The sequence below is a fragment of the Drosophila mojavensis genome, unplaced genomic scaffold, assembly GCF_018153725.1.
Source record: "Drosophila mojavensis isolate 15081-1352.22 unplaced genomic scaffold, ASM1815372v1 contig_136, whole genome shotgun sequence".
Taxonomy (NCBI): Eukaryota; Metazoa; Arthropoda; class Insecta; order Diptera; family Drosophilidae; genus Drosophila; species Drosophila mojavensis.
The window spans coordinates 13455101-13479832 of NW_025318667.1; the positions used below are offsets into that span (position 1 = coordinate 13455101).

Sequence of the window (24732 nt, forward strand, 5' to 3'; positions counted from 1 at the left end):
ATTTGAAGCTGCAATCAGAATAGAACGATAAAATTGTAACTGCAATCGCTGCATCCCTGCTTGATAGTTACTTGGCACCACTGTTTGTCGTCAAAATTAAAGCAGTTTTACTATTGGAGCGCACTTGCTCCCTTACAGTGCTGCCAATCAAATTATGGACTTTGCGCGCGCTTTAACCTATCCATTGGAATTTGAATTCTGCAAATAAGTTTATTAACAAAGGCAATATCATCTTATTTTTTGTCACGTTTTTAATTATCATACCGTTTATATTTACTTATTTACATTTATGATTTCAATTTTTCAACTGTCCATGTTTTTTTTTTTTTTTTTTTTTTTTCATTTTTTCTTTCTTAACTCTAAGACTTCGGGCTCCAGTTTTTTTGTCACTTCTGTTTTTTCATCTTTATCTTTTTGTAAAAAACACGCTCTTTTTTTATAATTGTAGTTGCTGCTTAACTATATATTTATATAGTAAGTTGATTTTGTTTGGGCTGATGTTGTTTTGAGTTTCCTGAATTTTCAGAGACGGAAACGGAAGTTTACGAATCGAATCTTAAGTGATTTAACAACATAAACTATTTTATACTTGTTTCATAAGTTGTCGTTTTTTTTTTTTTTTTTTTTGCCTTTTGTTTTTTTTTGCCTAGATAACCGTTATGCAGCGCCAACAAAATATGGTTGCATTTAAAAAATTGTCTAAACAAATGAATCCATTTAACATATATATTATGTATATATATATATATAGTTTTCTTTTTGCGCTATATCTTGGCTTTCTTTTCCTCTTCGTCTCTCTTCCTTAACATGTTCTTTACAATTTCACAACATAATTATTACATAATTATCGTTTAGTTTTCTGTTTTATAAATACGTATGTCAAATATTTATTTATGTTTATAAAAGCGCATCATATATATATATATATATATGAATTAGAAAAAAAAACAACAAAAAAAATTGAAAATACACAAGGCAAATTTACAAATATTTTCTATTGTTGTTTACTTTTTCACATTTCTTCTTTCTATTGTTTTGCTGGAAATTAACGGCTCTTCAAAGTGTTTGTAAGTATTTTATTTACCCGACTGGCTTGATTTTTCTTTTCTTCCTTTTCGTTTTTTTTTTTTTTTAGTTTTATTATAATATATATATAATATGTATAATTTGGGTTCTAAAATTTGACAAATCAACAAAAATTAATTTAAGAGTTAAGTTAAGAAAAAAAAAAATGAAACTAGATAACTAAATTTTATAAGACTTGCGCATCTTGTTCTTCTTCCTCTTCTGCTTATACTTGCTGCTGTTCATGTTGACCAGAGCGCAGGCTCATAGGAAAACAAAAACTTATATATGTATATATATTATATAATGATGATTTCCAAAAAGTTCATTTCCGTCAATCCGTTCTATTTGTTGTTGTTGTTTATTAGTAGTAGTGTTGTAAACTGTTTGCAGTCTGTCGTTCTGCTAAGTCGTCTGATCTTCAACTATCGTTGCATTGCAGCTCTCCTCTCTAGTTCAGTCGGCAGCGCTGCGGCGGCGCACCAACTTGTAGCGACTGCGACGCATGTGCGGCGATGCTGGAGAGACTACTCCAGCGACGTCGACATTGCTACTGGTGGTGCTGCTGCTATCGATATTGTTGTTGTTGTTATTATTACGGCTAATGCTGGCAGTGCAGTTTATTTTGCGCATAGGTCGTTTGCTCAGTAAGCTGCCTTTGTACGATCTGGCAACACTAGCTGTCGCTACTGTGGTTGTTGCTGCTTCCGCCGCTGCTTCTGCTGTCGCTGTTGTTGCCGATGTGGGGCTGCGCACAAAGCGATATTTGTTGAGTAGTCTTTGTTTTTGTTGCTGCTGTCGCCGTTGCTGCGGCTCATTGGAAAATGGCTGCTGGCGCTCGTGCAGCCGGCTGCTGCGTCGCTGCAAGCTGAGCTTCGCCATTAGCGCTTGCTGTCCAGGTGAGCAGCTCACTGTCGTCCCTGTCGTCGTCCTGTGTACTTCCTCTTCTTGCTGCTGCTGCTGTTGCTGCTCACCGTCACAAGTTGTCGTCGTTGTGTTGCTGTCGTTGTGCCTCAGTTGCTGCCGTTCCGATGCCATATTTCCACTTTCACATCCCCGTCCCTGTCCTACTGTTGTCAATTGTTGTCCCGTGGTGTTATCGTTGGCGTTGGCGGCTGCTACTGTTGCTGCGCCCATTTCCATTTCTACCGAGGCGGTAGTCGACGCGCCGTGGCGCGCATCTTCCGGCGAGGATTCTGCATGGGACCGCCAGCATTTGGTGGTGGATTGAAACTGAGAAAAAGAATTGGGATTAGTTCAGGATGATCCCCAAACACTCGTACGCCGCTTGCATACAGTAATGCAGAGAGCAGAAGAGCAGGAGAAACAGAGAGCGAGAGAGAGAGGGAGCAAATATGCAGCATAGCCATTTTGAGTAAACGAGAGCTTTTTGCTTTGCTGCATTCTATTGCATACGCGCACACATACGCACACACATATATATATTTAGTTAGGGACATGACACACTCACACAGGAATGATCAACATATGGCACAAACACATTTACAAATTGTATGTGCGAAATAATACAAATATTTTTTTATTTTATTCTTTTTTTGTTAAATGGGTAACATAAAAGTGCCTTACAAAATTATTTAAAACGAATGCAATGCAAAAACTTGTAAATGTTAATATAATGCATATGTTATTGTTTGTGTAAGTATTCAATTATTTTGTGTGTCTGTGTCTGTGTTTGTTTGTTTGCATACATATTTATGTGCGCGTGTATGTACGTGTGTTTCAATTCAACATTAGGCCAAATTAAACAAAAACACTCTCTTTTTCTTCCGTTCTAACACACATTTTCTGCTCACTCTGATCTGTTTTGCAGCAGCTGTGTCACTCTTGCCATCTCTGTCACACTACTTACGCGAATATATTGGATGACGCGGGCGAACCGGCATTAAATTGGAACGGTGCGGCGCTTGGCGTTGACTGCAAAAAGATATTTGAATAGGTAGAAGGGGAGTTTTCGTTTTTAAAGCGTTCTTTGATAATTTTAATAATTCCTTCTTTTTTTTTTTAATAATTCAATTTTGTTGTGTGTACGTGAGCGCAAATGAAAAGGTCAAAGAAAAAATGCAAATAAATTTGCATATCTTCTTTTCAGTTAACAGTTTGCACATCATTTGTTGCTGTTCAACATTGTTTGGGATATTTTATGGGATTATTTTTTTTTTTTTTGTATGTATGTATATAGTGGGTATGTACATATGTTTATGTGAAATTATGTGATTGTCTTACTTTAACAAAAGCTTTGAATAAAGAAAAAGCTGTAAATGTAAGAATGTAATGTTTTGTGTTCGTGTGAGCGTAAGAGAGTGAGGGGAAATGGGAATTTGAGAGAGAGAATTTGATGTGTAAATGTTATGTTAATTGTGAAAAAGCCTTTTTGTTTTTAGTGCTTGTCGGCAGATCATCATGCGGAGATGAGAGGATTAGAACCCACACCAACGAGATTCATACACATACATTAGGAAATAATTGATATGATAATAGTGTGCAGTTTAAGAAGCACTGCTCTGACTGGATACAAAACCATGCGAAGTGAGAAATGATATTATATTAAATTAAAATATCCTTTACAAATGTTAAACTAAATACTTCTACAATACATCATAATAAATTTACATATTAATTAATACATATTAAATATGGATATTTAGTGTTACAAATATATATTATATAAAGGTATCGAATTACAGTCCACTTTATTTTTTCTTTTTGTTTACCTGCATGGGCTGCGCTGTGGCGGTAAAATTGAACATTTGATTATTGGTTGCTGGCATCATGGAGGATGATGCTCCAGCATCCGTTGATGGCCCAGTAGCCCCGAACTGGAAAAGTCGTTCCGATCTTACTGACTTCAATAGGCCAACCCCGTTCAAATAGTGGTAATAGTTGGAGTAGTAGCAGTAGGTGGCATTAATTGGTAGTAGTAGCAGCACAGCACAGTACAGCGCAGTAGCAGTAGTAGTAGTAGTAGTAGGTAGTAGTAATAGTAGTAGATAGTAGTATATGACAGCAAAATTATAGTGAATTCGTGCCCGTTCCACGTCCCCGCAAATTGGGTATATACGTTTTACATAATTTTTAGCGGGTTGGGTTTGGAGGGAGATAGTACAATTGAATACATTTGATTTGTTTAGGTTTTTTTTCGGGGATTTTCCAACAGTACATAGAGATAGAGAGAGCCGGACAACAATCAACAGATGAAAGAAGAGAAATAAAAAATAAAGACAAGAAGAAAAATAATATAAGTACAAAATGAAAATATTATGTTTATATTTGTGACTAAAATTATGGCGTGAATGCATGTGCCATCGATAAATATCGATAACAGAAACAGACACGCACAATTAACGACATTTAACAACACTGCCGCAAATGCATGCACATTAATTGTAGATGATCAAACGTAATCAAATAATAAAAAGAACAGCCGCTAAAAGCAACAATAGAAAATTGCAAAAATATATATTTATATAGATATCTAGATATATATAAATATACATCTAGATTGTGTTTCCTTTAAACCATTTACTACAAGTGTTGCTTGGCTGAAGCTGATTAATGTATATGACTTCTATTCTGTTCTTTTGTTAAATGTTGTTAGTGTGTTTAGAAACTTACATCGCGGTTGCCCGCATTACCAGCAGTTGCTGTATTCGCTGAGAAGTTAAATGCCGGCGTCTGTGGTGCAACGTCCGTAAAGTTGAACGCAGGCTTTGGCAGCGCGCTGCTGCCGCCAGCAGCGCCAGCGGCGGCGGCATTCGAGCCGAAATTGAATACGCCACCTGCAGGCTGTTTAAGGCAAACACAAGGAATGGCAATTAAATTGGTGTACAAATTGAAATAAATTCTAGTTCACTTACCGTAGTGGCTGGAGTGAAATTAAATGCCATTTTTGGTGCTGTTGCTCCCGTTGGTGGTGGTGCTGCTGTTGCTCCTGCTCCAGTCGCTGGTTTCTGAGTGCTGTTGCCGGCGCCAAATATGTTTGTTAACGGCGAGGTGATGCTGCTGGTGCCGATGCTATTTGCTACTCCGCCAGTGTTCGAACTGAACGGACTGTTCACATTGCCAAAGAGCGTGGAGATGGGTCCGTTGCCAGCATTTGGCTGAGCCGTTGATGATCCAGCTCCTGCAGTTGCTGCTGCCCCGAATGGCGAACTAGTCGACGGCGGTTGCATAGCATTTGTGGTTTTTGTTGCTGCAGTGTTGCTGCCAAACAGATTGTTGCTGATGCCGCTGCCGCTGCCAAAAATGTGCAACGGTGCAGCTGCTGCAGCACTTGTGGCAGGACTATTGGCAAAAGGAGTTGCGGCTGAAAATGGTGTTGCTGCCTTCGATGTTGTTGCTGCTGCTGTGGGCCAACCAAAGCTGCTCAGCGTAGCTGCTGTTGATGTTGTCGCAGCTGCTGTATTGTTGCCAGTAGCTAACGATGTTGCTGTTGGCTTGGGACCACCAAAACTAAATGTTGGCGAGCTGGTAAAGCTGCTGCTGCTGCTGCCGATGTTGTTGTTGCTGTTCGCATTAGCATTGGCGTTCATGTTGCTGGCGCTGCCAAAGGTGAACAGCGGCGTTGTGTTGCTGCTGGTCGGTGCATTGCTGCTCTTGGCGGCTCCAATGGAGCCAAAGATGTTGCTGCCAGCTGCTGTTGGCGCGCCAATTGTTGCTGCTGTCGTTGTTGTTGTTGCTGCTGGCGAACCAAAAAAGAATGTTTTGGTGGTGTTGTTGTTGCTGCTGCTGCTGCTGCTACTGCTGTTGGTGCTGCTGCTGACCACAGTTGCTGCTGTTGTTTTTGCAGCTCCGAGACTGCCAAAGGTAAATGTTGGCGCCGTAGAGCCTGACGCAAAGCCAGCCGCTGTAGTAACTGTTGCTGTTGATGGTGATGCAAAGCTAGCTATCGATGTTACTGTTGCAGCTATTGTTGGTGTCTGTGACCCAAAGAGCACCGATGTTGTTTTTGTTCCAGCTGCTGCCAGCGGCGTTGCGCTACTACTGCTGCTGCTAACGACATTATTGTTGTTGTTGTTGTTGCTGCCGAAGGTGAACATTGGTGTTGTTGCTGGTTTAAAGCTGCTGTTATTGATGTTGCTGCTGCTGCTGCTGCTGCTGCTGGAGACGACAGCAAGTGGCGTAAAGCCGCCCAAAGTGAACAAATTGCTGGTAACCGGCTTTGAGGTTGCCGCTGCGCTTGTTGTTGTTGATGTTGTTGCTGCAGTGCTACTCATGCTGCTGCCAAATGCAAATATTGGTGCTGCTGCTGCTGTTGTTGTTGTTGCTGTTGGCGCCACCGACACAGTTGTTGCCGTAAACAAGCCTAGGCCGCTGCTGCTTGTTGCTGTTAAAGCAGTGCTCGCTTTTGGCGCGGCTAACGACAACTGTTGCTGCTGTGGTGCTGCTGTTGCTGTTGCTGCTGGTGCTGGTGCTGGTGCTGGTGGGGCACCAAATGTAAAGCCAAGTGTTTTAGCAGCTGTTGTTGGAGCGCCAAATTTAAAGGTATTTAGGCTTGCAGTTGTTGTTGTGGTGGTAGCTGCTGCTGCTGCCGTTGTTGCTGTCGTCGTTGTTGCTGCTGGTTCCGACGTTGTTGTTGTTTGAGGCTTGTTGCTATCGGCCACATCCTTGCCAGCTGTTGCTGCTGCTGCTGCTGCTGCAAAACCAAATGTGAACGACGAGGTAGCTGGTGCGAAACTTGTTGCTGTGCCTGACGTGCTTATTGCAGCAGCAGATGTTGTTGGTGTTGTTGCTGCTGCTGTCGATTTAGCTGGAAAGCCGAACATAAACTTGGGCACCGCTGCCGTGCCGACTGCTTCCGCCGTAGCACCCGGCTTCTGTTGCTCACAGCAAATGCATTTGTTGCGGCTCACATCGTTCTGCGTCATGCAGGCCTCGCAACTCCAGGTGCTCGACTTTTGGGCTTTGATCAGTTGCTGGAAGCCAGCATCTGGTTTCGGCGGCTCAGCATTTCCGGCACTGGCAAAACCAAATTTAAAGCTGCTGCTGCTGTTGTTGGTGGTGCTGGCAGCGGTGCTGTTGCTCTTGGGATTTGGTGTCAGACAGGCAGGACATTCCTTAACAGTAGCCGGACTTAGGATCATGCAACTGCTGCATTCCCACATATTGGACGGACGCTTGAAGGCATCCCCAAAGCCCATGGGAAAGCTGTTGTTGCTGTTGTTGTTGCTGCTGGCAAAGCTGCTGCTACTGTTGCTAACACTATTGCTGCCCGCAATATTGGAGACGCTCACTGAGCAGGCATTGCTGCTCGTTTTGCGCGGCGTCTCGCACGCAATGCACTTGCTATGCTCATCCTTGTTCGACAACATGCACGCATTGCACTCCCAATTGTTGCTCGGTTGCTTGAATCGATCCCCAAAGCCGCTGAAGCCGAGTGTTGCTGCTGGCATAGCAGTTGCTGCTGTTGATGTTGTAGTTGCTGATGTTGCTGTTGCTGATGTTGCTGCTGCTGTCTTTGCGTTCGGCTTTGGTGTTTCGCAGGCAACACATTTTTGCAACTCCTCCTTGTTGCGCAACATGCACGCCCCGCACTCCCATTCGCTGGCGGATTTCTGGAACTGATCACCAAATCCAAATGTTGCTGTCGGCTTGGGCAATTGATAATCATTGCTTTTGCTGTTCTTGGTAGTGTTGTTGTTGCTGCTGCTGCTGCTACTACTGGTGGTTGTTGTTGTCGATTCACCATTGAACTGCAACGCTTTTGGTGCAGCACTCTGATTCGGCGCATCCAATGGAAGGGGCTCCGAGAATTTATATGCTGTTTGCTTTGCGCGTTTTTGGAGTGGTGATGACTCCTCGGTAGGATTGGCGCATACAACTGGAATCGGTGATGCAAATTGAAAACGACGGCGACGATTGTTGCTACTGCTACCGTTGTTGCCGTTGTTGAGCTTGGGCAACTTCTGTTGCTGAGCGACTGAAGTTGTTGCTGGTCCACCCGGCGGTGCAATAATCAAATCGAATTTCGGTTCATTGGCCATCATCGGGAAACGAATATTGGGCAAATCGATTGGCGCTGGCGGCATCTGTTGCTCCTCTGCACTGCGCGCATCCTTGCGCACCTGATGAGATAGACGTGAACGCATCTTATTCGTATGATTCTGGGTCCCCGAGCCCGAGTTCGTTGATTTGTTGCTATTATTGAAACTGTTTGGTGTCGCATTTGCAGGCTGTTGCTGCAGCTGCTGCTGCTGCTGTTGCTGTTGCTGCTGTGACTGTGGGCGATGATGCAGCCTCTGTTGCTCCTCCAGCTGCATGGAATCGACCAAAGTACGTGTACTTCCCGAGACACGAGTCAAGCGACGACGCTCAAGCAATTGCAACATGGTCGGCACCAACAGATTAGCCTTGCATTCCAAATCGGCAGCGGTGCTGTTGCGGCTGTTGCAGATGGTGATGTTGTTGCCGGTGCCAGCAAGCGAATGATTTGGATAGGCGTACGGTTTGTTGCTATGGTTGTTGCAGCTGATGTTGTTCTTGATGCTGGCATTGTTTAAATTTCTAGAGGTCCGCTGCATCTTAAGTTCACGCAACGTGCTGCCCATTTTCTTGGCATCCATTAGAGGCGTTCGATGATTCTCAAGCAGATTGAGTATACGTTGAGCTGTCTGCGACAGGCCAGGCATATTGTGCCCGCTGCTGTCCTTGGCACCGCCTATTGAAGAGAGATTGGCACGGGGACGCATGTCGACGGGCTTCATGCCGTAGCTGCCAATGCTGCCGCCAATTGTATGATGGCGTCCCAAGAACAATTGCTGATTGCTGTTGCTGCAAACGCTATCGCTATTCGATGCCGCCGGCGAGCTGCCACCAGAATTGATAATGTTTGTCAAATTGCCTTGGCTAAAGCAACGATTGTTTGCCGAACTGCCGCCAAAAGCGGTGGGTCCCTGATAGAATGGTGAGTTCCCAGTTAGGATACTGTTACTGTTGCTGCTGGTAGTGCTTAACAGTCGGCTATCGCTCAATGCCGATGTGCTGCCATATATGGAGGCATTGAAACGGCGACGATTATTCAATGAGTTGAGCGATAATGTTGAATTATGATGAAGTTGATTCTGGTGCAGCATTGATGACGCCACATTTTGATTGAATACCGATTTGCGGCTCTGTAAATTGCCATAAAATAACGAGTTGCTATTGCTATTGTTATTCTGTTTGATGATGTTGTTGTAGCTGCTGATGTTGTTGTTGTTGTGCATACGTCCAGCCGCTGCCTGGCTCTCATTACTCTCGCATTCAGATTGCAAATCTGTGCTACGTTTAGTTAATTTTATAGTGTTATTGTTATTATTGTTTGCCTGCTGCTGCTGCTGCTGCTCCTCATTGGGTGCCTCCTCGTTGATGGTCTGATAGCTGCGCCAGTTGGTCGTCAGCCCGCGATGACCCAGCAGCGATTGTCGCTTGTAGCTGGGCAGCGCCGTCTCGCGGCGTTCAGTCATTGGCGCAATATTCAACGAGCGTCGCGAGCTACATCAATGGAAGATGAAAGATTATGAGAGATTAGCATTTGACATATCGATTTCGATTGGATTTGCGATTGCGATATAGGACGAAGGCTTACCTCATTGGCAAATCACCGCTGGTGGCAACAGCTGCTTCGTTGATGATGTTGGTGTTGCCGATGTTGCTGCTGCTGCCACCGGCCGAGGTGGACATGAAATTGTAGGCGGGCTCGCGCTGACGCTGATTTCCGTACAGGTTCAAATGCGTCGAGAAGCGATGAGGTGTCATATGGCTGCGCACTGCGTCGCTAATAGCGGGCGTCGAGGAAAGCAGCTGTGGGGGACGACGTTGTTGGGCGCTGAACTGAGGGCTAAACGAAGTTTCAGTCGGCTGCAAACAGAGCAAAGGAAAGTCAATTAAGAGCTATCGAGAGATGTGCTAATACAATACAATGATAACTCTATAGATTAATAGTATTGCCATATTATCTGATATCGATTAGCTAAGCAAAACGGCAGGATTTGCGAAGTTATCGAGAGCAAAGGATATGGTAAAGCAAATTATAATCATCATAGTCTATAAAAATAAGTGCTATCAAATAATGATCGACTTGCTCGATAAGTTAATGCTATCGATTATAAATTGCTAAGCTAAATGAAATAAAGAATTAGCTATTAAGGCATATAAATGGGGAATTAAGCTATACCTATTCAGTTAGCTCTGCATCAAAGTGTGACAGATATCGATAACTTACCTCAATACGCTTGCGTTTTTGTAGCGGCTGTGCCGCACTACTGCGATAATTAACACTGCGATTTGCCTGCTGCATTCGATAGTTATTCTGCTGTGTGCCCTCATCGAGCTCATCGTCGTCCTCGTCCTCGCCCTCCTCATCCTCATCATCGTCGTCGTCGTCGTCGTCACTGGCTATCAATTGACGTTTACGCAGCAGGCTAACATTATATTCATTGCGACGCGTCTGCTCATCCTCGCCGGCCAGATCATGTTCAGCTATATTATCGGCCAGCTGGACTTCCTCTTCATTCAGATCCTGCGCACTGGTACCGTCATCAACGGCATTATCACCAGCATCATCAGCTTCCAGCTGTATGCGACGACGACTGCGCTTCGGTTTGAATTCTGTGGTCAGCAAGGCGCTGCCATTGAGCTGAGCCGTTGACTGTTGGGACTGCGACTGCGACGGTGAGTTTGATGTTGAGGATTCTTGTTCCGTGGCATTGTTATTTACATTAGCAGCAGCACTGGGTGAGAACCATTTGCTCAGCGAATCAGGAAGTATGCTAGACACGCGTAATTTTACTTTGCCCATGATGGACTAGAGAATTGAGATGGTGGACAAAGATTAGAATCGGAGGCAAAGGCGAATGCAAAAGCAGCTACCGCTGCAGCTGTACTCACATTATTATTGCTGTTGGTTTTGCTGCCGCTGCCGCTGCTACTGCTACTGCTGGTGTTATTGTTGTTAGCGGCTTCATTAGTAAGTCTTAGTGGAGTGCGCGGCGTTTGAGTTAGTTGTTGTTGCTGTTCTTCTTGTGGTTGTTGTTGGCCATCCTCAAATGCGGACATCATTGGATTTTAGCCGGCCCCCCGTCCACGCACAAAATGCAACACTGCACACAAGCATACAATCGCACGCCAAACTGAATAGAAGAGAATAAAGCTAAAATTAAAGATGGTCACACTGTTGCAATTCCGCGTGAGCGTCTCCTTATGCGTGTGTGTTTGTGTGTTCAATGCGAGTTTTGTGTACGTGTGTATTTCTGCTGCATGTGTGTGTGCGTGTGAGTGTCACTATGGGATTCCAACACACGCGGCGCTCTCTTGTCTACTACACGACTCAATTTTTTTTAGCGGTTTCTGATTCTGGACCAACTCCAGTTTGCACTTTGGCGCCATGATCGCCAAGTATTTTATGTTTCAATTTTCTTTTTTGCTTTTTTAGTTTCGTTAATTTTGTTTAACACATAAAGCGCTTGGCCTTGCTATGCGTACGAACGAGCATTTTGTTGCTTGAACTATTTATAACGAGTTCTGATTTTTTTTTCTATGTTTTTTTTAGTAACTAATTTGTCAACTCATTTTTTACTTGATTTGGTACTTATTTATATACTTATGTATATAATGCGAGCCACGCAGCCGTTTGCACACATACACTTACCCCTCCCCTCCCCGAGCAATGATGGGCTGTTATTACTTTATTAGCGCATTTCACGCCGCGCGCCTCTTTTGTATGTTTTACGCAGTCTTTGGGCTCTCGTCTCCGCTTTTTTTTTTTTTATTGCTAAACGTAGAATTATGTCTTTTCCTCTTTTTTTTTCTTCTTGCTTTTTTGCTCTTTCGCAATTCGTAGTTTTTTTTTATTGCACACACACAAACACTCACACACACTTAAACTGACATCAACGTCGCGTTGCGGTCGAACTGTGCGTCGCCGTCGTACTTTGCATTCGGCCCAACAAAAAAAAACGCACAACTCACGTACTCAATTTAATTTATGAGCGCACAAAGCTAGGGCATTAGATGCATTTGTCATTTGTTGACCAGCACATATATATCGCGAATTGATTGCTTAACTGATTGAATAGTTTAATTCGCACACTAAAAAATAAACTGAGAGCGAAAAAAAGCACGATTTGGAAAACGCGTGTGTGCCAGGGGCAACGAGTAGCGGATAGAAATTGAACGAGTGACGAGTGACGAGAAATAAAATGGCGCCGATATCTCTGTGTGCGACAATTCACGTTTGCTGCAATAACCATTAGTGCTGTAAATCTTACCAACTATCGTCAGAAGGCGCGGTTCGACTATTTCAAAAAGTTTGCATTTGAGTATAAAATGGTTTGCCAAATATAATTTTGATGTAAGTATAAGCAATTCATAAAAGGTTGAAAACGCGCTAGATAACTTTCTGTCATGTACATATACAATTTGCTCACACGCCGATAAGTATTGCACAATATACAATTAAGATTTTTAATAATTTGCTTGATTTATAAATAAAAATTTTTAGAAATGTGTTCCTCACAGAACGTTGTTTACTAATGTAATGAATATATATTTAAGCAGTTTATGTAGCTATACGCCTACTATGATGTAATCGATAGTTCCTGACAGAACACGCTAATATAACTTGAGCAGCAAATGCTCACTTATATCGATAAGCTCTTGCATCTTGCATTGCGTAAATCGATAGAACGATTTATTTCATACGATCTTGAGATTTATATTTTTGGTCACTTACCGTTGCGCGCGTTGTCAGCTCGGTCGTTGTCAGCTCTTAATCCTATTTTTGTACTCGCAATTCCATCCAAGATGTCCAAGCCCGCGTACAAAGTTGGTGAGTTATAAATAAAACCAGCGCATTCTAATACCGGCAAATTTGGCCACACGGACGCACACATGCTGTTTTTTTTCATTTTTTTTATGCATGCGCACATGTTGCTAGAGGTTAAAGCACGTTGTGCTAATCGTTGTTTATATTGTGTGCCGATTGTATCTTATCTCTGTTTGTCTTCTAGCCGATATCAGTTTGGCTGAATGGGGCCGCAAAGCGATTATCATTGCGGAGAACGAGATGCCCGGCCTGATGGCATGCCGCAAGAAGTACGGCCCATCGAAAATCCTAAAGGGCGCCCGTATCACCGGCTGCCTCCACATGACCGTACAAACGGCCGTGCTGATCGAGACCCTCGTTGAGCTGGGTGCTCAGGTAAGTCAAGAATCTCTTCTAGCTCTGTTACTATGTGCCCGTAGTCCTTATCACAAATTGAACGAAATAACAATACCGAAATTTCTATTTTCTCGCTTGGGGGTCACGCGTGAGTTCAAGGCGCCAACACTGATAGCAAACAAACAAAAAATACAAATAATCTCTAGAAGGGATCACCAGGGGGTCACAGCACAAGAACCCATTGATATGCTAAGTTGTTTACTTCCATATGTAAATTAGAATGCGAAGGCATGTTCAGATCCTAATCAAGATTTGCTTTGTCAACAATTTCATTTCCTTTGCACAATCAGTTCTTGATGATTTCGTCACAAAATATGGAAGGTTAGCCATATTAGCAGCCTTAAGCTAGGTCTTCCACTAGATGAACAATTGGTTCAAATATTCCTTCTCTCCACTAGGTGCAATGGTCGAGCTGCAATATTTTCAGCACACAGGATCATGCAGCGGCGGCAATCGCTGCCACTGGAGTCCCAGTGTATGCATGGAAGGGTGAAACCGATGAGGAGTACACGTGGTGCATTGAACAGACGCTCGTCTTCCCCGATGGCCAGCCCCTGAACATGATCCTGGATGACGGCGGTGATCTGACCAATTTGGTGCATGAGCGTTTCCCCGACTATCTGAAGGGCATCAAGGGTCTGAGCGAGGAGACAACCACCGGAGTGCACAATCTGTACAAAATGTTCAAGGAGGGACGATTGGGCGTGCCAGCGATCAATGTCAACGATTCGGTGACCAAGGTAAAACATCTTTTGCAGTGACTTGATGTACATAGTTCATCCATCATCCATCTCCCTCTGTCTTCCTCTATTCTATCCAGAGCAAATTCGATAATCTCTATGGCTGCCGTGAGTCTCTAATTGATGGCATCAAGCGTGCCACGGACGTCATGATTGCGGGCAAGGTTTGTTGTGTGGCTGGCTACGGAGATGTGGGCAAAGGCTGTGCCCAAGCCCTGAAAGGATTCGGCGGTCGCGTTATCATCACCGAAATCGATCCTATTAACGCGCTGCAGGCAGCCATGGAGGGTTACGAGGTGACCACCATGGAGGAAGCCAGCAAGGAGGCTTCCATCTATGTGACCACCACCGGTTGCCGGGACATTATCACATCGGTGCATCTGCTCAATATGCCCGACGATTCGATTGTGTGCAACATTGGACATTTCGACTGTGAGATCGATGTCGATTGGCTGAACAAGAATGCCACGGAGAAGGTGAATGTTAAGCCGCAGGTGGACCGCTATACCATGCCCAACGGCAAGCACATTATCCTGTTGGCTGAGGGTCGTTTGGTTAATCTGGGTTGCGCCCATGGACATCCCAGTTTTGTGATGTCTAACTCGTTCACCAACCAGGTGCTCGCCCAGATTGAGCTCTGGACCAAGTCCAGCCAATACACAGTCGGTGTGCATGTCCTGCCCAAGCTGCTGGACGAGGAGGTGGCCAGCCTGCATCTGGATAAACTGGGAGTGAAACTCACCAAGCTGACGGACAAGCAGGCCAATTATTTGGGGGTGCCCAAGACAGGACCCTTCAAACCCGATCACTATAGATACTAAACCACACCCCTCACTCCCCGCTGACAGCCGTTTGCGATGGTGTTTTATATACATTTCGGCATTTATCCTAAATTCCAATAAAAACCAAAACCTCATTGAATTTAATCGTTTTCTAATCAAATTTTATGACATTTCACATACATAGGTTTCTTCCCTAGAATCTAGAATGTGATTAAAAACTATTTAACTCTCACACATAATATTTAATGAAATTCTACTGTAATTTTAGTATTTTTCACAAAGATTTCTTTAAAGATTATTCCAAGTAGCTTTATAAAAATCTAGAATATTCATTTGTAGAGCCTGCGTAATTAAACTTATTTTTTCTTAACTTTTTTTTTTCTTCAAACATATTTTAATATAAAATATGGCAAGTTGAAATTGACACTAGTTTAAAAATAATTTATACCTAAATTCAAGCTTAAATTTTGCATTTTTATAATACTGACTCTATACTCAATTTGATCAGTGTTAATTAAACTCAAAAAGCTCTTCGAAACAAACGGCGCTTAAAGTGGCAGATCGGCTTACTATGCACTCTCCCTCTTTCTCTCTTCTGCACTCCGTGATCAACATTTCATACACACACACACGCAAGCTGTTTTAGCATGCAAGCTCACACACACATACAGTCACTTCTGCTTACTAGCAAGCGTATGCTCACACACCACTACATTTGCATTCCAGAGAGTACACAACCTGTATGAATGTAACTGTTATTACTCTTTATGTATGCGCGGTTGGCTTTGTGCTCTGCAAGGGCGTAGACGAAAGGGGTTACAGGCTTTGTCACAATCTACAAAATTATAAGACATTTATTATATTATTTCCAGAGAAGAGTATTTTTTTGAAAGATAATGAGCATAAGTCAATATCGCAATCAGGGTTCTCTGCCTACGCACAAGACGCTATCTGCTATCTGTTGTTGTGATTCTGTATGCTTAGCACGCTCTCTCATAGTCAGCAAGAGTAGTTTGAGCTGTTTCACACTTCATCTAACTAGCTCTCTTTCTCGCTGCCTCTCTTTTTTTCTCTGTGCCGCACTTTGTTAGTGTCATTTACGTTTTTCGTTGTAAATAACTGCACAGACTTTCATTGCAGTGGCAACATACACACGGCACATTTGGTGTTCCTCTGTTCATAATTCATTGGCGACTTGTTGAGTGCGCGATTACGAAATAAGATTCGTTTGCATTGCAATTCATTATTGGATTGCAATGTCTATCGGAAACGTTTGCCTGTTTATGGCATTGATGCTGGGCCAACAGGTGCTGCCCAGCGTCAGTTGGCAGGCGCATTTTGAGCCTGCGCTGCTGCAACTGGAAATGGAGCGCAGCCACACAGTGCATTTGACACTGTCCGACATAACAGATGATCTGCAGCTGATGACAGATCGCTACAGCTTCCGGCTGCAAAGTACGCACGCTCAGTTGGTCAGTGTGCCTGCCGTGAATTCAAGCATCTTCATGGAGGACGTGCAGCACAATCAGTGGAATGGCAGTATACGCATCGATGCATACTTTCTCGGCGAGGCCCGAATCCAGGTGCGGCTCTATGACGCAACCAAAAACACCAGCTCAGCGCCCCAAAATGCCGGCAGCAATGATAGCACACTGATGGTGCAGGTGGTGCGACCAGAGCGGATCATCGATCACGTTTTCGTCGGCTCCATCATTCTGCTCATGTCGCTGGTCTACATTAATTTTGGCGCTGCACTCAATGTGGACGTCCTGCAAGGCTTGATCACACGCCCAGTTGGACCTTGCATTGGTTTCATCACCCAGGTTCTGGGTATGCCGCTTCTTAGCTATGCCCTGGGCGTCTTCATTTTTCCCGACTCATCGGCCATGCAGCTGGGCCTGTTCTTTACGGGCATCGCCCCGAGCGGCGGTGCATCCAACACTTGGTCGGCGGTGCTCAGCGCGAATATCAATCTCTCTGTGCTAATGACCACTGTTAGTAATGTGGCCGCCTTTGCCACAATGCCGCTCTGGGTCTTTACGCTGGGTCAGCTAATCTTCGAGCGCGCTGGCATGGTGCTGCCTTACGGCAAGATTGCCAGTTACTGTGCAGCCCTGATTGTGCCGTTGTTAATTGGGCTGGCCATCCAGCGTTGGCTGCCGCGCGTGACCCAGGTGCTGGTGCGTCTGCTGAAGCCCATCTCTGCATGCCTTATACTCTTTATTGTGATCTTTGCCATCATCACGAACTACTATCTGTTCCAGCTGTTCTCCTGGCAGGTAAGTGGCCTGACTGATCTATATAAATCGAATCGCAACCAATTCTCCTCGTCTACAGATCGCCTTGGCTGGTTTGGCGCTTCCTGGACTTGGCTACACAGTCGCCTGGCTGGCGGCCAAGCTGTTGAATCAAAGTGCTTCGGATTCATTGACTATTGCCATTGAGACGGGTATCCAGAATACGGGCATCGCGATATTCTTCTTGCGCACCACCTTGGAACAGCCGCAGGCTGATCTGACCACAGTTGTACCGGTGTCAGTGGCTATTATGACGCCGCTGCCGCTGCTGGGCATTTATTTATATCAACGCTTCTCCCGCCGGAAGATTGGGGAAACCACAGCCGCCGAGCATCAGCGCATTGTTTAGTATAAAGTCTTTGCTTCCAGTTTTATATATGTTTTTGCAAGAATGTACAATTGCTTACAAAATAGTTGTAGTTTATATATATATATATATGTACATATATTTGATCAATTATATATCTTATTGAACACAATTTCAAATCTGCAAATCTTAGGCGCCCAATATTATCGACAGCTTGAGCTTACTCGATAGCTGAGTGCAACATCGATAGTAAGATCAGTTTTATAAATGAATTTGTATTTGTTTCTTCAACGTTGTTTAACATAAATTACATTTCTTATTTGTAATAATTTGAACAGCGAATCTCAGTGTTAAAGGCATTTAAGTATATCAAGTGTTGCAAAACGCAACTGACAGTGTTGTATCTCGATGTTAAGGCTCAAGCTAAGAATGTCAACGATTTCGATAACGTTTGTAAGCCTTCGAGCGATAGTCAAATTAATCGTGTACTTATTTGAATTCTTGGAAAGTCGGCTCCTGCTGTTGCTCAGCGCCTTCATTGGCCAGCGCTTGGAATATCTTAAGCACACCGTATATGGTGTGTGGACTTAACTGCAACTTGTTGAACTCGACCATGATGCGCAGATAATTAACCGGGCCGTTGCTCAGGTCAATGCTAGATAGCATATTCGGCATCAAGTTGAAGTAATTGATGACACAAAACACACGCTGCAGATCCTGGGCACAGATGCTGGCCACATAGCTGGGCTCGAGACGCTTCTGTGTCAGAAATTCACGCAATGGTATACAAAATTCACGTGCCGCCTGCTCTAGACTCAGCTTTGAAATCTCTTGCATCATTTGAATCAGTTCCACAGAGATTAGCGAATGCTCATCATTGGGACTTTTGCCCATATAGGCTTCGATTAGCTTCACCTGCCACACATCGTTGTTGTTGGCCATCTGTTTGGTGACGTGCTGTGGGCAATGGAAAAGGTGCTTTAATTGAAGATCAATAATTAATCAGATCAGACTTACATCATAAAGCGTTAGATAAACGGGCAGCAGATGCATTCGATCCTTGACCACGGCATTGTAGAACAAAAGCATCAATTGATGCCGTTTGCTCTGCTCAGCATAGCTGAGACTCGTGCCCTTCGTGTCCAGAAAGCGACTGAGAAAGGGCTTGACCAGCCTCTCGCTGGCAAACTGCTGCAAATCATTCACATCCACCTGCCAGCAGATGCTCTGCTCCATGGTCAGGGTCTGTGCTAGCATGCTCTTCAAACGATCCGGGTCCTCCAGATGCGAGAGACGTCCAGTTCGTTTCTTAATGTCAATCGGAGCACACAGCTCCAATGCCTTTTCCAGCTGATGCCAATTGCGCGAGCGCTCAAAGCAGATGGGCCAATAGTTCTCATCATCGACGACGACCTGCTGCAGCGTGCTCAGCTCGGGCAGTATACAAGGGGCAATGGGCAGGCGTCGCAGCTCCGTGGAGCCCACCTCCAGCACCGAAATGTTGCACAGGCATAGCTGATGTGTGTCGATGTCACGTGGCAGGAAGAGACGCGGCTCCACGGACAACACGTAGAGATGACGCAGCGCCTGCAGATGATAGCTGAAAGCACACACAATTTGAATACAATATATATATATATATATATACCGATTATATAGACCACTCACCGATTGTCGTTGCTGTGTATGGGAAACTTGGGGAAGAAGGCACAGACCAGAGAGGCTATGGACTCTGGCGTCTTGGCTATGGTGAAGCGGCCAGCGCCCAAAAACAGCAGACCCAGCGACATGTGTATGGCCATGTGGGAGCCATACGTAATATGCGGATATTGGGGACCCACTCGTGATCTCAAATAGCGGATTATGCGCAAGATTTCACAATTGCCGGACCCGGCAAAGACCAGCGAAATGGATATGAGCAGCACCATCAAACAGCTCTCGATAGTGGTACGGCCGGCACACTCGCCCATCGGGGTGCCCGGAAAGCTGAGGAATTCCTTGATAACGGTGCGCAAAGTGGTGAATGCCACCGGATTCTCAGTGCCCGCATACTTCAGGCCAATGCAGAAGGCGGCGCCAGCCAAGATATTGCAGTAGGCTTGCCTGCAGAGAGAAAAATATGTGAACTGTCTTTGATAAATCAGGATCACACATCCTTACGTAATGGCCTCGTAGTCCACATCGCTGTCCTCGGGCGGCTCGTCTTCGCGCGTGGGTAGACGCAGATGTGCGCGTAGGGCTTGCGGGAATTGGGCCTGGAACCAATCGTTGTCCGGCCGCACCTGCTGCCAGAGGATCAGGCCCCGGGCAATGGTGCGCAATAGAAGGAAATCAGGTCGCACCATATCCAGCAGATAGCGTGAATCGGGTGGCTGCATCCATTCGGCAATTGCTGTGTTGCCCGAATCGAAGAACATCAGACCCAGTGCTAAGGTGGCGCCCGGTGCGGTGACATCGATGTTGACGCAGTCGCCTTCGCGCACCTGGAATGAGGCCAGGCGATACTTCTCCTTTTGGGAGCCGCCAATGGGTCGCTTAACCCCACCAACCATATAATAATGCAGTGTATCCGGCAGCTGCAGATCTCGCAATCCAGCCGGTGATTCACCCTGGCCCAGGGTGACTAGGCCGAGTGCCAGGCCAGCGGTCATGGCATACGATTCACGCTCCACACTATTCTCCATCTCAGGGCCAGGCGGACGTCCGATCTCCTGCAGCAGCACCTCGGCTATATGCCGCTTAGCCGATCCCTGATACAGCAGGCCAATGCCCATCAGGGCAGCCACTTGGGTGCTCTGCGGTATGTCCAGCTCCATGGCTGTCGCCGGCAGCAGCGCCTCCAGATGGACGCTCAGCAATTTGGTTGTTTTCGTATCCATGCTGCCGCGATGTGCAGCCGATATGCCTAGCAGCAGTCCCACGCTGGTCATCTCATCGCATTTGACCAAATACTTGTAGACGCTCATGAAGGAGAGCGACTTGAGGTGTCCATTGAGGCCGAGTGCCATCAGGAATCCCGCATGCTCCAGAGCATTGTTCGCCTGCGCCTTTGGCTTGTTGTAGACAATCCATGTGGAGTCGATATCCAGCGCTTGTGGCGAGATCTTCAGCCCGGTGGCGACGCCATTGTGAAACGATGGCCACATATGCATATTTGCCGGAAACTCAATCTGCTGCATCTCAATGGTGGTGCCCTTCACGGGCTCCCGGCCCACCAGGCACAGCTTGGGCATGGGCATATTGTCGCTGGGCCGGGGCATCAGGGTGCGCAGGGTGAACATGCCACGGCCCAAAGGCAGGGTCATGGTGCGCGCACACAAAGCGAACAATTGTTTCTCCTGCTCCTCGATGAACTCGTGATCGCTGGTGCCTGGCGATTGTTGCACCTCGATCGCAACAGGATCGGCGCTGTTGAGCAGGCGACGCACCTCCTCGACGCGCATGTCGTCGGGAAAGCGCAAGCGCAACAGTTTCGTATCCATATTATCCATGCCATCGTGACGCAGCTGCTCGGACTCTGGCTCCGGCATCGGCCACTCACCGCTGCTCGGCGCAAGGCGTGGCGACAGCGAATCCTCCTTGTAGACACGCCCACAATGCGGCTGGCCCAGCGTCGTCTCGAGAAACGGCAATTGGGCATGGGCAGCCAGCTCCGGTCGCAGTATCAGCTCATAGGTGGCCGTGCTGCTGCCCATGGGCGGCGTGACACGCGCCTGCTCCAGCGCCTCGGCAATCACCAAATGCACCGCAGCGGGCAGACGCTCAATATCGCGCCGGGTCATTTGCATGCACAGCAACAGCTCCAGCACTTGGTGGCAGCGCGGCACATCCGCTGAGATGCTGCGCTTGGGGCGCTTGCCAAAGTTCGACTGGACCGCGCCGAAGATCTCGAGCAGCTGCCACCAGTGCTTGAGCTTGGTCTGGCCATGCATCACCAGCGAGACGAGCTGCACCATATTCCGGCTGCGCTCGTTGATGCACTCCATGTAGCTGAGCGGCGGCACCTCCTGCCGGTTGAGCAGCACATGCTCCAGCTGTACATAGACGCTGGGCGCCGGCATGCGCAGCAGCTCCTGGTAGAGCATCAGGGCGCCATGCTCAGTGCTCATCATGGTCAGCTTGGTTGTTTTGTGCGTCAGCTCCGGAAAGTCGAGGTGATAGTGCATTATATAGCTGTCCAGTTGCATGTCGATTGCCAGCTGATGCAGAAACTGCAATGGCGCAAATCTTTAGACCCACACACACATCATCCACAAGAGAGAAGTCTATGTACTCACCGATGCCAGGTAGATGAGCGCACTCTGAAAGACCGAGTCCAGTTTGAGATCCTCGTAGAGCATGTGCATGCCATAGAATATGGCAGGCAGCATGCGAAACAATGGAGCCGTCACGTCCACACTGTAGGCGTGTGCTGGATCCGAGGGGCAGGGAGACAATGCAGTCTGGAGCAGCATGAACTCCCAATCATCGTCGGTGTAGGATTCGCAATCGTTGTACTTGCGGCGCTTCTTTGGCTCATCCTGGGCAGCGCCCGCGAACGTATGCAGTGGGGGCGTGGCACAGCGCGACTCATAGGACTCGTCCACATCGGTCGTCTCGTCCGCTGACATCGCTGTTGCCGCCGTCGCCGTCGCCGTGCCCATGCAGCCCATCAGGCCGAGCAGGGTGCTGCGAAACAGTTGCCACTCCTGCTCGATGCTGTAGTCCTGCGAGCCGGGCGGATTGCGTGCACTGTACCAGCGTATGATGAAGTGCAGAAACTGTGTGGGATTCAGCACTTGGCGCAATGCGGCCACACAGCGTGTGATGAGGCGTGTATCGTTGAGCAGCGGCAGAGCAATGCGCAGCATCCGCCCGGTGGCATAGACCAAGGTCAAGCGATTGCCGGCGGGATCACGCAATCCCTTGCATACGTTATGCGCCTGGCGTTGTGTATAGGACATGGGCTGCGGTTGTATGGGCGAGAGCATGTGCAGCTCCAGCTCCTCATCGAAGGCGCTCAGGTCGGCTGCCGCCTTGGTGGGCAACAGACTGCTGCGACGCACCTCCACAAAGGAGCTGTTGGCAACCTTGAGCTGTGCCGACGCCGTCGGCCCTTGCACCGGTGTCTGCGGAGTGGGCGTTGCTGCCGGCGTGGGCGTGGCAATGTAAGTAGTCTGAGGCGCTGTGGTCAGCTGGGGCGTTATGTGCACCTTGGAGATGAGCACAGTGCCCGTGTACAGTATGAGATTGCCGCCAGGATCGAGTACGGCTATCATATGCATGCGCTGCAGGCCGACTGCATCCTTGGCCGGCAGCGTCGAGGCCAACGTGGACAGCTGCAATTCGCTGGTATCGTAGCCATTGATCAGCACCATTTGCAGTCGGCAGCTGCGGGCGAGCAAATAGCACAGATACGTCTGGCCCACCAGATCCGTGTGGATGAAGGCACGCGTGGCCATCTCACAGAACTCACGTTGCCTGTAAAGGAATCCATGAGCGTCGAGTGGCTGAGTGGCTGGTTGAGGAGCTATTTGTGAACTTACGTGCCATAGGTATTCTCTGTCCAGATGTGCTCCAAACACATCTCCGGCTCAATGGGCTTGGCCGGCTTAACGTGTGTTATCTTGCGCATATCCTTAACGGACACCGACTGCTGGCTAATGCTGTTCTGCAGCTGGCTGAGCGGTGCGCCCAACGAAGCTCGACTGAATGGCAAATGAGTTGGATTACATGTTATATATACGGAACAACTAGAATCAGCTACTCACTTCGATTGACCCAGGACACCGCTAAACGATTGCGACTGACTGAGGCCGTATTTCGAGAAATTAAGAGTCGGCGTAGCTGGATTGTTGCGTCCCAGGAACGAGGTGGTGTTCACCTTTGAAGTGGCTGCCAAAGGAATATGGAAAAAGGAAAGGTTTTCAGCAAGAGATTCAGATTGAGAGTGTGTATAGAAGGTCACCTACCACCCGTCAGTTTGGTGGAGCTGAAGCTGTGCAAGGTGCTGCTGCCCGGGGTGGTTCGATTGCCCTGCAATGTCTGGCTGAGCAGCTCCTGCTGTTGTTGGCTAACATGGTTCACCTCCTCGGCGGTCACCTTGCGCAGCCGGGCAACAAAGTGCTTGAAGAACTTTGCATCGTACAGCAGCACCAGATCGGAATCCTCGGCCGTGAAGACAATGCTGTATTCGGGTTCGGTTATGTAGCCCGTTGAATTGGTCGCCGTCTTGTGCACCACTGGGCAGGCTTCGTGCAGGGGATGCGACATAGAGAAGAGACGTGGCATTGGTATGGACAAATGGGAGACGAGCGCATTGCTCGAGTCCTTTTCCAGCAACAGGCCGTGTGTCGTTTGCCACACATGTGAGATGGGAAAGTCGAGATTGGCCAGAAAGTCATCACCATCATCGCAGTAGACGCGCAACGCATCCTGGTCCATCACACAAATGGCTGTCAGCTTGTCCTCCGGCTGGACGGCGGCGCGCAACTGAGCCAAGCGACCGCGCACGAAGCTACGATTCAGGAAGCAGGCGAACTTCACTGGTGTGTCACAGGTGAAGCACATGCGACGCTGCACACCATCGTCATCATCGTTCAGGCCCTGCGTCCATATGACCGTATTCTTGTTAACATACAGCTCCTCCTCGTTGTTCACAATGTAGTCGCACATGGGGTCTTCGCGACGGAGCTTGATGGGCTCCAGCAGCTGCTGTGGCAGCGATGTCAATTGCGTGGCCGCCGCCGCCTTGGGCCCACACTTCTTCGTTTGCTCGATTAGTTGCTGACGACGCTGTGCGCGCTCATAGCTGGTCTCGTAGTCATCATAGATTTCGCGAATGCACCAGAACTCTTGCGGCTCTTCGGCGGCGGCTGAGATATTAACATTTTGTAATCGCTGCAGTAGCAAATGCTCAGCAGGCAAATATTTGGGCAATGGCGGTTCGGTGGGTCCTGGATGATCCTCTGCCGCCTGACGACCGCGAGGAATGAACTCCTGGGGCGGCTCTGCGACGGCAATCATCTCATTGCATGCATCCAGATTTGCGGGTTTCTTTCTTGGACAAACAGTCGCACACTTCACACAGAATTACTATTCAATCGAAAATGTTTCATATACAATAAGGAACTTCAACCAAAATGCCGGCTCAGATGTCGTCGCGCCGGCAAATTTGTATTAGCAATATTATCGCTATCGAAACTGCATGTGACATCAATAATGATATCGATGAACCAGAGCTCTTGGATATTGTGGTAAACATTAATTTTCGTTTAAGAACGATTGTCTAAGTCGACGTAAAAACTTCTTTTCAATTAGTTTTTTTTTTTTTTTTTTCTTATTA

General features: G+C 46.9%; 4 protein-coding genes across 4 annotated transcripts; 2 read left to right on the top strand and 2 right to left on the bottom strand.

The window, feature by feature from the left end:
• Positions 1-2108: 2108 nt before the first annotated feature.
• LOC6583752 (nuclear pore complex protein Nup153) lies at positions 2109-12237 on the bottom strand. The gene is made up of 9 exons (XM_032731979.2): positions 11711-12237; positions 10951-11192; positions 10286-10867; positions 9650-9921; positions 4941-9555; positions 4699-4869; positions 3798-3929; positions 2936-3000; positions 2109-2298 (listed from the first exon to the last, which is right to left on the bottom strand). The coding sequence occupies exons 2-9, from the start codon at positions 11116-11118 to the stop codon at positions 2211-2213; spliced, it is 6093 nt and encodes a 2030-aa protein (XP_032587870.2). The 5' UTR covers positions 11119-11192; positions 11711-12237; the 3' UTR covers positions 2109-2210.
• A 534-nt stretch (positions 12238-12771) lies between these two features.
• On the top strand, positions 12772-14943 carry LOC6583753 (adenosylhomocysteinase). Its single transcript, XM_002009382.4, has 4 exons — positions 12772-12889; positions 13071-13261; positions 13681-14022; positions 14103-14943. The coding sequence occupies exons 1-4, from the start codon at positions 12865-12867 to the stop codon at positions 14841-14843; spliced, it is 1299 nt and encodes a 432-aa protein (XP_002009418.3). The 5' UTR covers positions 12772-12864; the 3' UTR covers positions 14844-14943.
• Positions 14944-15764: 821 nt separating this feature from the next.
• LOC6583754 (uncharacterized sodium-dependent transporter YocS) lies at positions 15765-17580 on the top strand. The gene is made up of 2 exons (XM_002009383.4): positions 15765-17083; positions 17142-17580. The coding sequence occupies exons 1-2, from the start codon at positions 16061-16063 to the stop codon at positions 17448-17450; spliced, it is 1332 nt and encodes a 443-aa protein (XP_002009419.1). The 5' UTR covers positions 15765-16060; the 3' UTR covers positions 17451-17580.
• An 83-nt stretch (positions 17581-17663) lies between these two features.
• LOC6583755 (anaphase-promoting complex subunit 1) lies at positions 17664-24668 on the bottom strand. The gene is made up of 8 exons (XM_002009384.4): positions 23360-24668; positions 23159-23282; positions 22934-23095; positions 21686-22868; positions 19569-21619; positions 19077-19511; positions 18426-19008; positions 17664-18365 (listed from the first exon to the last, which is right to left on the bottom strand). The coding sequence occupies exons 1-8, from the start codon at positions 24411-24413 to the stop codon at positions 17898-17900; spliced, it is 6060 nt and encodes a 2019-aa protein (XP_002009420.1). The 5' UTR covers positions 24414-24668; the 3' UTR covers positions 17664-17897.
• Positions 24669-24732: the final 64 nt, after the last annotated feature.

What these genes read in the sequence shown, in the direction of transcription:
- LOC6583752 (XM_032731979.2), bottom strand. Translation starts at nt 11,118, where the DNA reads ATGTCCGCATTTGAGGATGGCCAACAACAACCACAAGAAGAACAGCAA. An exon ending in AAACCAACAGCAATAATAAT is followed by an intron (nt 10,868 to 10,950) that starts GTGAGTACAGCT and finishes TCAATTCTCTAG; the next exon opens with TCCATCATGGGCAAAGTAAA. An exon ending in AGCGGTGATTTGCCAATGAG is followed by an intron (nt 9,556 to 9,649) that starts GTAAGCCTTCGT and finishes CCATTGATGTAG; the next exon opens with CTCGCGACGCTCGTTGAATA.
- LOC6583753 (XM_002009382.4), top strand. Translation starts at nt 12,865, where the DNA reads ATGTCCAAGCCCGCGTACAAAGTTG. An exon ending in CAAGCCCGCGTACAAAGTTG is followed by an intron (nt 12,890 to 13,070) that starts GTGAGTTATAAA and finishes TTTGTCTTCTAG; the next exon opens with CCGATATCAGTTTGGCTGAA. An exon ending in TCAACGATTCGGTGACCAAG is followed by an intron (nt 14,023 to 14,102) that starts GTAAAACATCTT and finishes TATTCTATCCAG; the next exon opens with AGCAAATTCGATAATCTCTA.
- LOC6583754 (XM_002009383.4), top strand. Translation starts at nt 16,061, where the DNA reads ATGTCTATCGGAAACGTTTGCCTGTTTATGGCATTGATGCTGGGCCAA. An exon ending in TCCAGCTGTTCTCCTGGCAG is followed by an intron (nt 17,084 to 17,141) that starts GTAAGTGGCCTG and finishes CCTCGTCTACAG; the next exon opens with ATCGCCTTGGCTGGTTTGGC.
- LOC6583755 (XM_002009384.4), bottom strand. Translation starts at nt 24,413, where the DNA reads ATGATTGCCGTCGCAGAGCCGCCCCAGGAGTTCATTCCTCGCGGTCGT. An exon ending in GTGGACTACGAGGCCATTAC is followed by an intron (nt 19,512 to 19,568) that starts GTAAGGATGTGT and finishes TTCTCTCTGCAG; the next exon opens with GCAAGCCTACTGCAATATCT. An exon ending in TTTATCTAACGCTTTATGAT is followed by an intron (nt 18,366 to 18,425) that starts GTAAGTCTGATC and finishes CATTGCCCACAG; the next exon opens with CACGTCACCAAACAGATGGC.